Raw genomic sequence first — 16,379 nt, 5'->3', positions numbered from 1 at the left:
CAGTATCAAAAAATGGACAACGGATAGTTTACGAAGTAATTAAAGAAAATCCGGTTAACCGCCAAATACTATGTCTTTGACCTATATTTAGTAAATCATTTATTAGATGTAGTATATTGAATAATCAAGGTTAAAAGAATATTGGACAATCTTACATTTTAAACTATTTGTTTACATTTTTGATGAGGCATTATTTTTTAGTACTCAGTCAAGTATATGCATGGTGCGTTTGCATGCCATTTATTAAATAATATTTTTATTTTTTCTTCTTGTTTACACCTCAGCCAACTAATTGTTAAAGTATTAAAGAATTATAACCGATAATTCTCTTTGTTTTGTAACAAAAAATCGAATAATATTAATTAGATTTAAGATATTACAAGCAAAGAACTTTTATTTTAATTATGCAAAGATTAATAAGTATTATTGGAGAACATGGCACTATAAAACATATATAGGACAATTTTCCTCTACAGATGTTTTCATTTTTTGTAGTTCTATTTGTAATTGATTTGACAAGTTTTATTCATATTAACAATATTACTATTTTCTTTATAATTGCAAATCCAAATAGCACTTACTACCATTATTATATAGAGGCATAATTTTATAGATTGAAATATTAGCTAGTGACATAATAGTACCATAGAAGAATGTCGACAAGCTTATTCAGATCCAAACAGCTTAAGAGTAAAAGAAGCTTAAAAAGCTTACTTATTACTGGTCCAATCGGTCCTCAAAGCAAAGAATATCCAACACTATCATCCCAAGATACTTCCAGGACCTATATAGATTATAACTCAGATTATGCAATTGTTGTTTTGATAGCAAAATATAAATTTACTTCAGAAAATCCTCAAGAATTAAGCATAGATGCAAAAGAATACCTCAAATTAATAGACAGATTGGGAAATGGTTGGTTAAAGGTGGCTAAACTTGACAATAAAAATATGATTGGATTAGTGCCAGCTTCATATGTTGATATCGCAGTTAACGATCCTCTCAAGCCTATATCCTTAAAGTGGCTAAATGAATACAAGCAAGGAAGAATAACGGATTTAGATGTCAATGAGGATACTCGTGACTCTAGTGACAACTACAGTCAAAATTCTTTCGAAGGTAGTTCAAGTACATATTCAAATAACGATCCTTTTGATTTTGAACAAGCAAACCCAAAATCTGTTTCTGTTGAAAATGTATTAAAAGACTCTACGGGTAAATTTTGGTACAAATTAAAATTCACCATGTCGAATCAAGATGTTATTCATGTTAAGAAGATCTACCAACATTTCTATCACCTTCATGCTGAGCTTCTCCGGAACTATCCTGATTGCTACTTGCCCAAATTACCTCAACCAAGTAGAAATTCTACCACATCGACCAAATTATCTAGACACGATGTTCAGCATCTCAATAACTTAAAGACCGAACTAGATATTTATATCAGTAAGTTAATAGATGTTCCAACAATTAGATTTTCCAATGAAATGTATGGGTTTATACATGAGGGATTCCGTATGAAAGACGAAGAGAAAGATCACAATCAACTAATGAGTGAAATTATTGATCGATTATCACCAACTTCAAATGGCATCCATGCTTTCTCTACTACAGCTCCATTACCACTTCCAGAATCACATAGGAAAAGTACTGTTGGAAAGATTCAAACAAGAGATGAAAATGCAAATTACAAATATTCTACTTATATTCAACAAAACAAAACTGTGGCTAATTCAACCAGTTCTAATACTTTAGCTAGTTATTCTTCATTAATAGAAAGATACGATGATGATTTATTTCAAAGAATTATATGCAAAGATGAAGGAGAAACAAGCTTTACTGAATCGGAAGATTCTTCTAAAGATGTTTCAATTGATACCCATAATACTTCTCTTGAGGATAATTCTTTGTACAACCGGTCTAGTGGATCGACTCAAAACAGCAGTAACTCGGATGATGAAGGTTACAAGTCCGCTAAGACGGAGTTTATTGATACATTAAAAGATTTGAGTCCAAGGGGATCATCCAAATTTGCAAGTGGCCATTCATCATCGAACTCTGAGAGTGATGTTGATTCCGTTTTTTCCCAAAAGAACAGCGTCCCATCTACACCAAACGTTGCAACTAGTGGATTTTTTGCAACGGATGATTGCATAATAAATATGTGTTCTCCTACGACTCCGGTAACTCCGATAATGGAACATTCTGAGTTAGGAGATCTTCCAACATCGCTGTTATCCAAATTCTCTTACAGAACTAATAGAAGAAGTCGGCCTGCTTCAGAAAGGCTCAAAAATAGGATATCATCATTAGAATCAATAATAAGTGATCCTTCGCAACAAGGTCAATCCGAAACTACTACCAACTTGGGCAATTCTAAATGTAATGCTGGCGATTATATTAAGATTAAAATTTTTTTAAATAATAGAGAAGACGATATTGTGGCGTTGAAAATTAAGAGAAATAATCTAATATCAGTTGTATATTTGAAAAAATTATTATCATATAAAATTTATAATGACTACAACTTGATAAATCATTATAAACTTCAAGCTCATGATATTGCAGATGAGATGGGTGATGAAGAATTGTTACAATATATTAAGACATACAGCAAAATAAGTTTGAACTTAGTCAGAGTCAGAGGTTCTATATAATTCTAAATAGTTTTTTTTCTAATTAGACTTTATTATTAGAGAATAATATTTTATTGAATGATGATGATGGCTTGACACGCAGAATAATATTGAACCAGCCGTTGATGTGCATGTAATAGACATAAACTCCAGCCTGTCAATCCGGCTTAATAATAAAAGAACACAAAGCTGAGGCACTTGTAGTACGGTTCACAGCTTCAATAAGACTTCTTATTTGTCCAAACTTGTGATGTCATCATGAATGGAATGGGAGAAGCAAGTGAACTCTTCTTTGTAAGTTTATTTGTAATCTTATGAAATATTATTTTTTAATATCATTTGCTATTTTACGATGTACATTTATAACAATGATTATGCATTCGGCCTGTTAAATTTTCTTTTGATTGTCTGATTTCCTTTTTCAGACTCTGCATAATCTTTGTACGTAAGGTGCATAAAAAATAAAAGTATAAACAACATGATTTAAACAAGAGCTTTCATATCCATTTCTGGAAGCATCTAGTCATTTTATATGAAAGTTCGTTTTAAGGCGGACGTAAGTCGAGGAAACAGTAATGCTTAAGAGCTCCTAATGTCAATGATTTACAGTAAAAGTTGTGATTATCTGAAATTTTTAATTACTTACTGTCAGGACATTCTCTTAATTCCGAAGAAAGTATGAATAATAAATTATCTTGTGGTGTTCAAAATTTGAAGAACAATTTTCTATATCCGAATTATTATTTTAAGGTAGGATATCGACTGTATTATTTCAGGTGACATTAAACTGTTAAAATATTTTTCTTTCTTTTTTCCAAGAGTTTAAAAGTAAAAAGATTTAGTTCAACTGAATTTGTCGTTCTACTGTTTAAATTGAAATTAAGTATCTATTTCTTGCATTTAGGAATAAATAGACTGTTGTTCCCTTTTGAATTGAGGATTATATTAATGGTAAGCTTGATTTAAACGGTGCACAAAACCTAATACAAAGTTTTAAAAAGCACTATAGAATTTAGTGGTCCGCACTATGGGTAGCTCATCAAGAGTTAGACCAATGAGTCTTTACGTTACCCCTCCATTAGATATCAATTATGACTTTGAAAATGATTCTTCTCCATCGCCACTCTCAGCGGTTTCTTCAGAGCATGAACAATATCTGACTCGGCCATCGTCAACTTTTACCCTGACACCTCCGGTATCTACTGTAACCCACACGCCTCCATCTAGTCCAAAGTCTTCAATTTCAAAACTTGGAATTTTTAGAAGACTTTCTTCTAAATTTTCAACTAAAACCAAAAGTTCAAATTCCTCCATAACTTCTGGTCCCTCATCGACATTTTTACCTATTTCTCCAATAAGTTTGAAAAGCTTTGAACCGCAAGCACAATCATCATCAATACAATCCAGTCCATCTAGGAAGAGATTTTCTCAAGATTTATCTATTTTAAGTCCCAGGTTGGAATTTACTTCTACCCAACAAACACCTCCCAAATCAAGAAGGTCCTCAAAATCAATGGAATTTAAAAAAGAAAAGGAATCTAAGAGGTTTAGCATACATGGAACATCTATTGGTTCAAAGAGATTATTGCCTGCTGCAATAATGGAAAATTCAGAAGAAATGCCAAATAGTACTAGAGAAAGTTATCCTGATAATAATATAACGCGTCTAACACCTAAATCGACTCCTGATAGTAACAACTCTGTTATTGAAAATCATACTAAACTCACACCTACGTCTCAGTCTAAACCTAGGGAGGATATAATTAAATTGAATATTTTCTTTGAGGATTCAAAGTCGGAGAAGAAAGATTTCCTACTTCCAGAAGAATTTGATTATATTGCATTAAAGTTGAGAAAAGACAAATTGAATAACTTGAATGAATTAGTTAATGTAATTATTTATAAACTATTAGCTAAAAAGCATGACTTGAATATTAATGAAGTGAAATTATTAATATTCTTTAAGGACAAAGGATTGAATCCTATAGTCTTAAAACAATCTTCGAAAGAAATTAAGTCACAACATAAGCAATTGCAAAAACCATTCAATTTGAAAAATGATGAACTTCTTCTTGATTACATAAAGCTTAAAAAGAAGCTATACATTATGGCTCAAATATAGAATATAGACTACATATCTTTTGCATTTCACTTCTTTGCAGAATAACCAACCATAGTATAATTCCTGGTGGATTATTCTTATTATAGTTATTCCTTATGTATTAGCATATAATATCAATATCAATATCAATATATGATACCCCCAGTATTGAGTTTTTTGAATCACGTGTACTTCGTGTAAGTAGAATTGGCTACTAGAATTATTTTTATTTCCCTTTTTAAAACCGTGCGTTAGGAAACGTTTTTATATTTTTGAACTATTTGGTGATACCTTATCTGGTCACTGTTTAATAATACTGATCTCTCACCATATATAATGATATAGCCTATCGACTTAAGATATTCTAAACCAACACGTGCTACACATATCACAACATTAGTGATTTTTTTTAAAATTTAAACTATCTATTCTGTAATATTTATTGTTCAACTAAAGTAAGATGGCAGATATATTTAATATGGATGAGTATGACGAAGTGGGAGAGTTGTCAAATGCATTTGGTAATTCAGTACAGATTAGTGGCCAACAGAATTTAAACTATCGAATCATCGAGGAAGGTCCTGAAGATTACAATCCTATGGAAGAAGAAGGTTCTGATTTATATAAGAAGACATTACCCATCCCCGTCAGACAAAGAAGAAAGAGTTCTATTGCTTCATCATATGAAGTAGGTATTAGTCGATCATATGTATCATCCACACTTGTAGTAAATAATGATAAACTGAAATCTTATCAACCTAGGTTATGTGACTTTGAGCCTATTAAAGTTTTAGGTAAAGGATCTTATGGGAAAGTAATATTAGTAAGAGAAATAGCTACTGGTAGATTATTTGCTCAGAAACAATTAAAGAAAGCATCACTTATTATAAATGAAGATACAAATGAGATACATCAAGTCAATTATCAACGAACTCTTAATGAAAAATCCATATTAGAAATGGTTAATCATCCAAATATTGTTAAATTATACTATGCATTTCAAGATAATAATAAAGTATATTTAATTCTTGAATATTTAGATGGAGGTGAATTATTTCATCATTTGGCTATTGAGAGGTATATGAGTGAAAAAGATGCTAGTTATTATATTGCACAAATGATATTGGCTATTAGATATTTACATTGTAATCTTAAAGTAATTTATCGAGATTTAAAACCAGAAAATTGTATGTTAAATTCTCAAGGAAATTTAGTATTAACTGATTTTGGATTATCAAAAGTATCATCTGATGATGAAACAAAACATTCAATGACAGGAACTGCACAATATATGGCTCCAGAAGTTATTAAGGGAGATCCATATGATTATTCAGTAGATTGGTGGTCATTAGGTTGTGTATCCTTTGATTTACTTACAGGATCTCCACCATTTACTGGTAATAATAATAAAAGAATTATGGATAAAATATTATCTAGTAAAAAGACTTTAAAATTCCCATTTTATTTGAGTCAAGATGCAAAGGATTTCCTTAGAAAACTTTTACAAGTTAATCCTGAAAAAAGATTTAACATTGATGAAGATTTTACTAAATTAAAGAATCATAGATTTTTTAGATATATTGATTGGAAAGATTTAGAAAATATAGAAGACAGTCAGATTCTACCCCCAATCTTACCAATAATAACTGACCCTGTATTAGCAGAAAATTTTGATGCAGAATTTACAGAAATGGCTTTCACTCCTCAATCAAATGATTTGGGAAAGGATATCCTTCACGTGAATGGCTTTTCCTATACAAATTCAAAGTATCTTGAGGAATTCGCAAAGATTTTTAAAAAGTAAAAGTAGAATACTTTAATATATTAATTAATTAATCATTTATAGATAATATATAATACATATATACTATACTACACCTTTTATATTTTACTGTTACACTGATAATTATTATCCCAAATATCCCAATTTTTCAATTATTAATAAACAAATTGCAAATATACCAGCAGAATTAATAAATAATTCTGTTGCAATTAATCCTTTATATCCAAATCTATTGTTTGGATTATTTAAATAGTTTATTTTAAAAAGTTTGATTATAAACAATCCAACTGACATACCAATTAATATTGATTTATGATTAGAAAGGAATAAAGTTCCATAAATCATAATCGTTATAAAATTCCAGGCCATAAAGTTAAAACAATCTAAAAGATTGAAAACTATGGGGAATTCATTAAATATTACCCCAAATCGTTTAAATAATAAAGGAATTTCAACTGCACTATTAAAATCATCAACAGAATAGTCAAAGAATAAATTAATAAACATAACAAAATTCTTATATCTATCAATTGGATTACTTGTATTATAATAATTGGTTTGTTCTCCTGTATAATATGTTCCAATTGAAGTAGATGTTGATATAATAGATTGAGATCTTTTACTAATCTTAAAAGTTGATAATCTCTTTTTAAGTAAATGTGTACTTTCTTGGTTAACTTCTTCATTCTTATGAGCTACAGAAATAGGTAATAAAGGAGGTACTAACCATGAAAACCAATTAATGAATCTTATAAACTTATTATCTTTGAATTCATAAGGTGATTGATAATGTTGAGCTTCTGAATCAGATCCACTATCACTTCCAGGTTTAGAATGAGAATAATCAAATCCTGCTCCACCACCAAATTCAATTTTTCTACCATCGGGAAATTTATATTTAAAATTTCCACCACCTCCACCACCGAAATGAGTATCTTGAGTTGTAACTGGTTGTAATGCTAACTCATCATCATCGGAAGGTAAGGTCACATTGGTACATTGCATATGATCAACCCTTTCCAATAAATCGTAATTAATATTTGGTTGATTATCGGATAAAGCGTTATCAAATGCAGCTATTGCTGTTGCAGTATTTAAATGATAAGTATTCTTAGGTGATACAGAATATAACTTATCCACGAAATCATAACATGATTTATAATTTGATAAGATTTTAATTGAATCGACAGTTTGTACTGTATTTTGAGAATCAATACTATTTGAATTTTGTAATGATGATGAAGATGCTACTTCTGTTTTAGTTAAATTAAATGTACTTGGTAAGCTAGCCATAGATACTTTTTTATTAATAAACAATGTATCCTCAGAATTTCCTGAACTTATAGATTGTCTATTATAATTATTATTATCATTAATATTATCATTAATATCATTACTTACAATATCATCTTCATTATTAAGAATACTTTGAAATAATGCATGCATCTCTTCTTTACTATCGGTTGAATATTTACTTTCAAAGGCTTCTTGATGAGTGAACATATCATATAATTTAAGAAATTTATCAGATTCAAATGACATATATCTTGTTAAGATTTCTGACGTATTTAATGCTAATATAACAAATCCAATTTGAGTATATTGTAATTTAGATATACAAGTTAAAATGAATAATATGCTAAATTTTAAGAATTCTTCAATTAATGGTAAATAGAAACTTAATTGATATTGATATTGATATTGATATTGTTGTAGTCTTTTACATCTCCAATTCATAGTTAGTGTATCATACATAAAGTGAACTAAGAATAAAATACCTGGTAATATAATTGATAATGCTAATGATCTAATTAATGTTATTTGTCGTATATTAGAAGGGATAGTTGCATCACTAGGAGTTATTACTTCCAGTAATCGTACTACCCCATAAAATATAGCAATATTACATAATATTGATGGTAATAATCCCATTAACCATCGTGTCATATTTGCCATGATTCTAGTAAGGTAGAGCTATAGTTTATGAACTTATAAGCAGACTATATATACTTTTGCCTTTCCCTTTTAGTCATCATACTTTTCTGTGTCCTCATTGGTCCCGCATTTTTTTTAGCGGCTCTGTGGCTGTCTGTCTGTCTGTTCTGTATGCAGGTATGGACCAGTGCCTCTATAAAGGTATTAATGTTTGAAATTTTACTATGGGAGTAATGTATGTAATTACAATAATTAAGTAATTAAATATGACAAGTGATTCAAAGTCAGTAATTCCATTGGAATCTAATCCCGCTATCTTTTCCGAATTGGGTCATACCATTGGATTATCTCCTGTACTTGAATTTCATGATGTATATTCATTAACTGAGCCGGATTTATTAGCTTTATTACCTAATCCAGTATATGCCCTAATATTATTATTCCCATTAACTCCAGATTATGAAAATCTTAGACATCAACAAGATTCAAAAAAGTCAGATTATAATAATGAATTATTCGAACAAATTAAATGGTTTAAACAAACTATAGGAAATGGTTGTGGATTATATGCGCTCTTACATGCTTTATCTAATCTACCTAAAGAGTTAATTATACATAATCTGTTATTTGCTAATTTTATGGGTCAAATAAATAAACAATTGTCTTTACAAGAAACTACAATTTTGGTGGAGAATTTGGAGAATTCAATCAAATTGAATGAAAATTTTGGTGAAAAGGGACAAACTGAAGCTCCAAGTGCTGATACCGTAGTTGATTTACATTTTATAACATTTGTTAAGGGTAATGATGAACATTTATATGAACTTGATGGTAGAAGAAAAGGTCCAATTGATTTAGGAATTTCTAATCAAGATAGTATAATTAATGAATCCAATGTAATTGATAAAATTCAATTTTATATGAATAATGCTGATGAAGCTAATAGAATTAAATTTAATATTATGGCTATTGCTCCATCATTTGATTAATATTAATATTAATATATAATAATATTAATATTAATATAATATTTTAACTTCAAATTTGTCCCTTTATATCAACCTTATTAAAATTTGGTTTATTAACAATGGCATGAATTGTAGCCTTTGATCCAGTACATTCAAAATCTTTATCATCATTAATTAAAAAGTTTGATAAAGAATTATTACTAAGAAACTTGGCAAATTGTTGTAAATGTTCAAAATTCAATTCCTTTAATAAGAAATCGACAGATATTCGTTTATAACTATTGACAATTGTTTGTAATGCTTTTAATCTATTCTTTTCATATAAGGAATTCTTTACTAAAGTTATAGCTAAAGTTAAATCTTCAGTAATTTTTAAATTCCTAATAATCTTAAAAAAATGATGATAATTACCTAAAAGTATATCCAGATGTAATTCAAAGATTATTTTTATAAATTCAAAGATGGTTTGCTCTTTTTCAGTTTTTTCAAAATTATTATAAGTATGTAAAATTGAAAATTTTAATTTTGACATTTCACTATGATTATTAGTTATTAACATATAAATTATACGATAAACTAATAATTCAGCTTCCCATCTAAAGAATTTGTTATTTAATTTGGAATCCTTTTCTCTTTTTAAATAATATAAATATTTTAATTGAGATTGACATTGATTGAATTCTCCTAAATCTCCATTCTCTAGAGAAATCTTTGCATTAAGCTCATACACATAGATTGCAAAGTCATTTTTCAAATGTTGAACTGTTAAATCTTGTCTTATAGATTTAAATTGGTTAATAATATAGGAATAAGTTTTATTTTCAGAATATTTATTAAGAACAAATTTGACACTCTTCTCCAAAACTGCTTGGGGTCTAACCCTACTAGGGTCTGGCTCCGATGTAAGTCTTAAATAGTTCTTTTCCAAATCCTGACATCTTCCTACTATTGTAGTAGTATTAGAATTTGAATTTGATGTAGATGGACTTAGTTTGGGAGGTGGAGTCTCAAACCGTTCTAAACGTTGCTTCTTACGTTTCTTTGATTCAAAATCACTAGTCCGTGATTCATTCAATGATGAATAGTCTAGTCTCTTTGTGGGAAGGTATGAGGTGTTTGTTGGTTGAACTGATTGAATTGATTGTACCGGTTGAATATTATTAATGGTCTCTACATGCAATGCCAAGGGTACATTATCTAGTATGGGAATTTTCTGTTGATTCCAATTATTCGTAAATAATGTACCCGTGGCAAATGCTCTCTCTATAAGATACTGTAATTGTTTATTAAATTCTCCCTTTTGATATTCTGTTAATATTGAATTAGCTCTAATAAAGCTATTACTAACAAATTCTTGTAATGCTTGAGGCCATTGTCCCGCATCTGGGGTTGTTGATGTTACTGGTGGTGAAGAAGAAACAGGAGCCTCTGTACTTTGTGAATTATTACTAGTAGATTCTTCCTCGCTTCTTAACGACCCAGGTCGACCATCCACACGAGAACTGACACTGGAATTCGACTTCTTGGCTAATTTTCTTCGAGACTTCCCAAGCGACGTTGGCTTGACTTCGTTATAGGGAGATGCCATGTACGTGCTCTATAAACTGACTACTCCTGCTGGGTATATACTTGTCTATTAGCTGAGATATGTTTACTTAAGTTTAGTTAAGTACTTGTCTATTAGTTTAGTAGCTATTAAGTAGTTAAGTATATTAAGTAGTTAAGTATTATGCTTAGAGAGTTCATCCTCCGTTTTAGTGAGGGAGGAAAAAAAAGTTAGGCTAACAAAATCAGTCGCTCCATAGTTAAGCTACATCTAGCTATACTACAATAGATCCCTCTAAACTATAGCTATAATTATATAGAGACATCTATTTTTTAAGGGTGAGTATCATATGACTTGACAGTGAGAAATTGCAACAAATCAGTATGAGATCTTCAATATTTAGTAATGATCCTCCGGGCTTATCGTCCAGAAAGTCTAAAGGATATAAGAAATCTAAAGGGTCGAGTCCCTATATAAGTTCACCAATTACTCCCCAATTAAGTACTAGAACTACTAATAGTGAAGTATCTACACCATTACTTGATTCTTCATTAAATAGTTCAATAAATACTTCTAATCTACTCAATAGTCAAAGACCTAAGAAACTATCATGGAATCTAGATGAACTTATTTCAAGTTATAATGATAGTGGAGTTCTCCCACCAATACTATCTCCCACCTTACCTGAATTGATTCTAACACCTCCGCAAAGTCATGATTCAGAATCTGTATCTAAAAGTACCATAGTATCACCCAATCCCAAGCATCCTATGAAAAAGAGATTACTTATAGATGATGATGATGATGATAATAATAATAATAATAATAATAATAATAATAATACTGTTCAACATAATCATAATCCTCATGAAGAAATGGTTGGTAATACCAAACATCAGAACTCGGATCACGATGAAGATGTACCATTATCTATGTTATCACCTACATTACCATCTATGTTTGATAGTAGAACTAGTTCTAGTTCTACTTCTACAGTAAATATATCAAATAAACCAAAGACTCCCAAAGTATTACCATTGGTTCGGTCAGTAAATAAACTTCATGACCCTATAAAACCAAAATACTTTGTTCGATTTAATTTCCGTAATAAGGAAAAATATAGAACAATATTCACAATTCGAAAATCAACAGAAACTCCTAAGGCTACAGGTTTAGGTATAACCACATTAGATGGAGAGAATATTGAGAGATTAACTGAATTAAAAGCACTTGAACTAGAAAATAAGAAGATGGTAGATCTTGCTAAGGAATTGTCTGAAAAGCAGGCTAAATTAGACAAAAAACAGTTAGAATTCAATAATATCGATAAACAATTAAAGGAAAAGGAAAAGCTACTAGAATTTCAAATCAATGAAAAGAAGAGTATGATTAAAGAAATAGAAGAAAGAGATTCCAAATTAAAAAATCTTGAAAAATCATTAAAGGCAAAGGAATTAGAGCTTGAGAAACAGAAACAAGAATTAAAACTTCAAAAACAAACCGTACAATCATTACCCAATAATGAATTACAAGAGAAGATTGAAAAATTGAAACAATTAAATAATGATGTTATAACTAAAGAATCTTCACAAACTCCTGAAGAACCAATAAAGCTTAGTATTGAAGAACAACAAATTAATAATATGCCTAAATCTAAAAGAGATGAAATTAATAGTACCTTACAATCCAAGAAAAATAGTTGGTTACTGATATATAAAGATTCTAAGGCATATTCTGAACGTTATGCAGGAACTGATAAACTTATAACAGTATTTTGTCAAATAGATGGGATTCTCCTGAAGATTGTAGCTTATGATTATGATGAACGATCTAAATTAGTTACCGGAGTTTTACCAAGTGAAAGATCTTGGAAACTTTTAGATCAAGAAACTGGTGAATTAATTATAAATATTAGTAAATGGACAAAAGATATTCAAGATATTATGCTTAATGGATTTTTTAGAATTATTACTTGTGTTTTATATCAAACAAGAGCATTAATTGTTAAACGAATTAATTCAATATTAACTAAAGTAATTCAACTGTATATAAGAAAAAGAAGTGAAAGTCAAGAATTAAATGATAAAATAATTGAATTACAACAATCATCAATTTTAAATAATGATATTATTGCTACTATGTTTTTAAATTCTCGTCCTGATTATTTAAATATTAGTATTCCTAATAAATTTGCTGGGACTTGGTCAAAGAGAAATACTAATATAGAAACTGTACAAAAGGAATATAATCTTTATGATTTTAATAAGAATTTAAGACCAATTTATCAACAATATTATTTACCATTAGGATCTTATTCAAATATAACCGAAATGAGTGGATTTTTATTTAATGTGGTCAATGAATTTATTGAAGTTTACAATAAGCATAATCCAAATAATAGAATAGACTATAGTTCATTTTGTATAAACAATTAAATTATGTATGAATACATATAATTCAAGGTGATGCCGTCATTGATGGCAGTGACTTTGATGGAAGATATTTATCTTTATATATCCAACTATTCCCAATAGATTTTACGCCAAAGATTTCTCCAAGTCGTAGCCAAGCAGCAGCTTGATAAAGATCTTTTTTATGATTCTTAGTTTTATTAGACCATATTTCTCCTAAAAGTACCATTGAAGGTATATGACCTAAAGATCCGGCTTTTGCTAAACATTTAATTCCATTAATTTCATCTTTAAATTCTAATCCATAACCATTCATTAAAAAATTTCCTAATTCATAATAACATAATGCCAAAATATCAGTTTGATTCTTATTTACAGTAATTACTTTAGCTATTTGAACTTTAGATAATTTAGCAAATAATGTTCCAAGAAGTATAGGATCATTACCATTTTTATAATAATCTCGATCAACTGTATTATCTAAATTTCTAATAATCAGAGATATTAAATTTTGTGGAGGCAGTTGATGTAATTTATCCATAAATGATGAAACAGCTGATTGTGAAGCAGTTTGTAAATGTGAACTATGACTCATTATACATTTACATAACCATTTTATGGCATGTAAATCATTTTGTTTAACACCTTGACCGAGTCTTAATGCTACCGCATATAAATACATAGCTTGAGGAAAATTAAATGGGGCATTGGCTGCTATTTGTAATTGATATGATGCTTCTCGATGTTTTCCTAAAGATCTTAATTGTAAAGCTAATTTAGTTCGACTTCCAGGTGAAGAATTCTCGGGAATTTGTGAACCTTGAGAAAGACTTCTAAGACTAGTACTTGAGCCTGAACTTTCAGAACCTTCTGATAAAATCCTTCTTGTTGATGGTTTAGGAGCTGTTGAACCATAATCAAGTGATGTTGTACTACCAGCTCTTGTTGGAAGTTTTTCTTTAGGTCTTATTATTGGTGCTGAAGGAGTTCTAAATACACCAGTCAGTGTCAGTGTCAGTGATGGAACTGTTTGTTGATCTTGTTCTAAAGGTTTATTAATTTCTTCAACTTGTGAAGTAGAGTCTGGTTTCTTTATTGATGAATCCGATCCATTTTTAGAATTTAAAAAATCAGGTAATGGTTGAGTAGGTATTTGGAATTGTCCACCTATAGCAGAAAGAGAGGTACTTGATGCAGAACCTACTTTTTTTATTGATGCTATATCAGATTTAAATGATCCAACGGAATTATTAGTATTCTGAAATACAAGATTCATTGGGACATGTTTTACATGAACATTACTTTTAGATTGTGAATTATATGGTTGTGAAGTATGAATAGATCTTGAAGATTTTAGACCTCTAATGGCTGCTAAATTATTTTCATTAGGAATTCTGTATGCATTTGTAGTAGAAGTTGTTCTTCTTAATTTACTATCATTATTTTCTAGATCCAATTTCTCTAGTAATTTTGTAGTTGAATGAATTGATGATCTACTTTCTCTTTTAATTAATCCATATTCATCTTCAAGAAAGTCTTCATTTTCAAAATCCAATCGATCAAGAAGTCTTCCATTAGTACTTACTGAATCGAATGAATAGATACTTTCTCGATCTTGGTTACTATATACTCCAGCACTATTCATTGGTTTTGATGTATGGATTGGACTCGTTATTTCTGAATTGTTTTCATGATAATTGACTTCGGGATATAGTCTAATTATATTGTCGTCTTCGGTATTAGGATTTGAATTAGTAGTAGAGTTAGAACTGGAATTTGAATTTGCACTAGAATTTGCACTAGAATTAATAGGTAATGAACTAGTGTCAATCTTACTTTGACTCTTAGACTTTGCATGTGCAACTACTTCTTGTAATTTTTGAAGTGGTGATCTGATATCTTCTTGAGTTTCGATTGTTTGCAGATAAACAATATCTGTCACAACCGATTGCTCCATTGGATATTGGGTATTATTATTATTGTTATTAATATTATTATTATTATTATTATTATTATTGATATACTACGGTAGGTATAAATATCGTAATGAAACAATTGGTAGATACTTTTGTGATTGGAATGCTAACCGACAATTGGCTATAACTAATGAATGAAAAATGATTTCATGAGTTTAACATTCAAATCAAATCAAATGTCAACGGATTATGATTTAATTGTGGATAGTTGTGGGGTCGATGAGAATTAATTTTTAGTAGACGTATGCGTATACTTAAGATATTTATTTATAGCTCCGATATTGCTAACTATAATTAATACTATACAGAATATTCTGCTTGACTTTCTAGCGTAATAAATTTTTTTTTTTAAAGTCCAATAATTTTGGGATACTACAAACCCTTAAACATATGCATATATTCCGAAATCTATGCTATGTCCGGATATTATTGTGAATAGCTAGGTAATATTTTATATTACTTAATTGATGATACTATTTTTAGGGTTATCTACCTTCGAGCCCCTAAAAAATAATTTGAATTGTATGTTGATTATTATTTTTTTTTTGTCTCAACGTTTCCCAATTAGGTACGGTTAATTAGGGGTTAAGTATTGCGTTCTGGAGGTTGAGACCCACATAAATTGCAAAAATCGTAAATTTCAATTTCAATCAACTATGTGTTACTTATTTACTTGTCTCCCTCTCTCGTAAAATCATTGAGGCCATTTCATTCTAAGGCATAGCTGTCTAGTTTTATGCCCATACATTCATTAAACAAAGAATATACTTAGAACAATAAAATGTCATGTATAGAATACTCAGATTTACTTATGCTATGATGCTCATCGATCTCGTAAACTCTTCTATATTAGTCTGTCGTAAACCATCCTATTCTTACCTGACTTTAGCTATTTAAATATAACTGAATCTCTAAAACAATCGCTTTTTAACTATATAGTAGTGATAGAATTATTTGTATAGTAAACCCATTAAAGAAGTTAAGTGTAAGAGTAGTGCCATTGTCACTTCTTACATTTTGTTC

At 29.6% G+C, this 16,379-nt stretch overlaps 8 protein-coding genes across 8 annotated transcripts; 5 read left to right on the top strand and 3 right to left on the bottom strand. All coding sequences in view use genetic code 12, as the record gives it.

Annotated features, from left to right (window-relative positions):
* Positions 1-653: 653 nt before the first annotated feature.
* Positions 654-2,657, top strand: RJT21DRAFT_1804 (uncharacterized protein; the record flags this gene model as incomplete). The annotated part of the gene is made up of 1 exon (XM_064883594.1): positions 654-2,657. The coding sequence occupies one exon, from the start codon at positions 654-656 to the stop codon at positions 2,655-2,657; it is 2,004 nt and encodes a 667-aa protein (XP_064739152.1).
* Positions 2,658-3,663: 1,006 nt separating this feature from the next.
* On the top strand, positions 3,664-4,758 carry RJT21DRAFT_112364 (uncharacterized protein; the record flags this gene model as incomplete). The annotated part of the gene is made up of 1 exon (XM_064880076.1): positions 3,664-4,758. One exon carries the CDS (start codon positions 3,664-3,666, stop codon positions 4,756-4,758), a length of 1,095 nt encoding a protein of 364 aa, XP_064739151.1.
* A 213-nt stretch (positions 4,759-4,971) lies between these two features.
* On the top strand, positions 4,972-6,610 carry RJT21DRAFT_118424 (putative protein kinase). The gene has a single exon (XM_064881035.1). It carries the CDS (start codon positions 5,198-5,200, stop codon positions 6,539-6,541), a length of 1,344 nt encoding a protein of 447 aa, XP_064739150.1. The 5' UTR covers positions 4,972-5,197; the 3' UTR covers positions 6,542-6,610.
* On the bottom strand, positions 6,611-8,538 carry RJT21DRAFT_118423 (uncharacterized protein). Its single transcript, XM_064881034.1, has one exon. The coding sequence runs from the start codon at positions 8,474-8,476 to the stop codon at positions 6,647-6,649; it is 1,830 nt and encodes a 609-aa protein (XP_064739149.1). The 5' UTR covers positions 8,477-8,538; the 3' UTR covers positions 6,611-6,646.
* Positions 8,539-8,695: 157 nt separating this feature from the next.
* Positions 8,696-9,468, top strand: RJT21DRAFT_19433 (ubiquitin-specific protease). The gene has a single exon (XM_064883661.1). It carries the CDS (start codon positions 8,722-8,724, stop codon positions 9,442-9,444), a length of 723 nt encoding a protein of 240 aa, XP_064739148.1. The 5' UTR covers positions 8,696-8,721; the 3' UTR covers positions 9,445-9,468.
* RJT21DRAFT_19432 (uncharacterized protein) lies at positions 9,469-11,167 on the bottom strand. Its single transcript, XM_064883660.1, has one exon. It carries the CDS (start codon positions 11,009-11,011, stop codon positions 9,494-9,496), a length of 1,518 nt encoding a protein of 505 aa, XP_064739147.1. The 5' UTR covers positions 11,012-11,167; the 3' UTR covers positions 9,469-9,493.
* An 81-nt stretch (positions 11,168-11,248) lies between these two features.
* RJT21DRAFT_118418 (uncharacterized protein) lies at positions 11,249-13,603 on the top strand. Its single transcript, XM_064881033.1, has one exon. The coding sequence runs from the start codon at positions 11,353-11,355 to the stop codon at positions 13,402-13,404; it is 2,052 nt and encodes a 683-aa protein (XP_064739146.1). The 5' UTR covers positions 11,249-11,352; the 3' UTR covers positions 13,405-13,603.
* On the bottom strand, positions 13,427-15,337 carry RJT21DRAFT_1797 (uncharacterized protein; the record flags this gene model as incomplete). The annotated part of the gene is made up of 1 exon (XM_064883593.1): positions 13,427-15,337. One exon carries the CDS (start codon positions 15,335-15,337, stop codon positions 13,427-13,429), a length of 1,911 nt encoding a protein of 636 aa, XP_064739145.1.
* Between the last annotated feature and the right edge of the window lie 1,042 nt (positions 15,338-16,379).

The sequence above is a fragment of the Scheffersomyces amazonensis genome (genome assembly GCF_036850825.1).
Source record: "Scheffersomyces amazonensis strain UFMG-HMD-26.3 chromosome Unknown RJT21scaffold_2, whole genome shotgun sequence".
NCBI classification, from domain to species: Eukaryota; Fungi; Ascomycota; class Pichiomycetes; order Serinales; family Debaryomycetaceae; genus Scheffersomyces; species Scheffersomyces amazonensis.
This window is presented reverse-complemented; position numbering and strand designations above follow the sequence as displayed.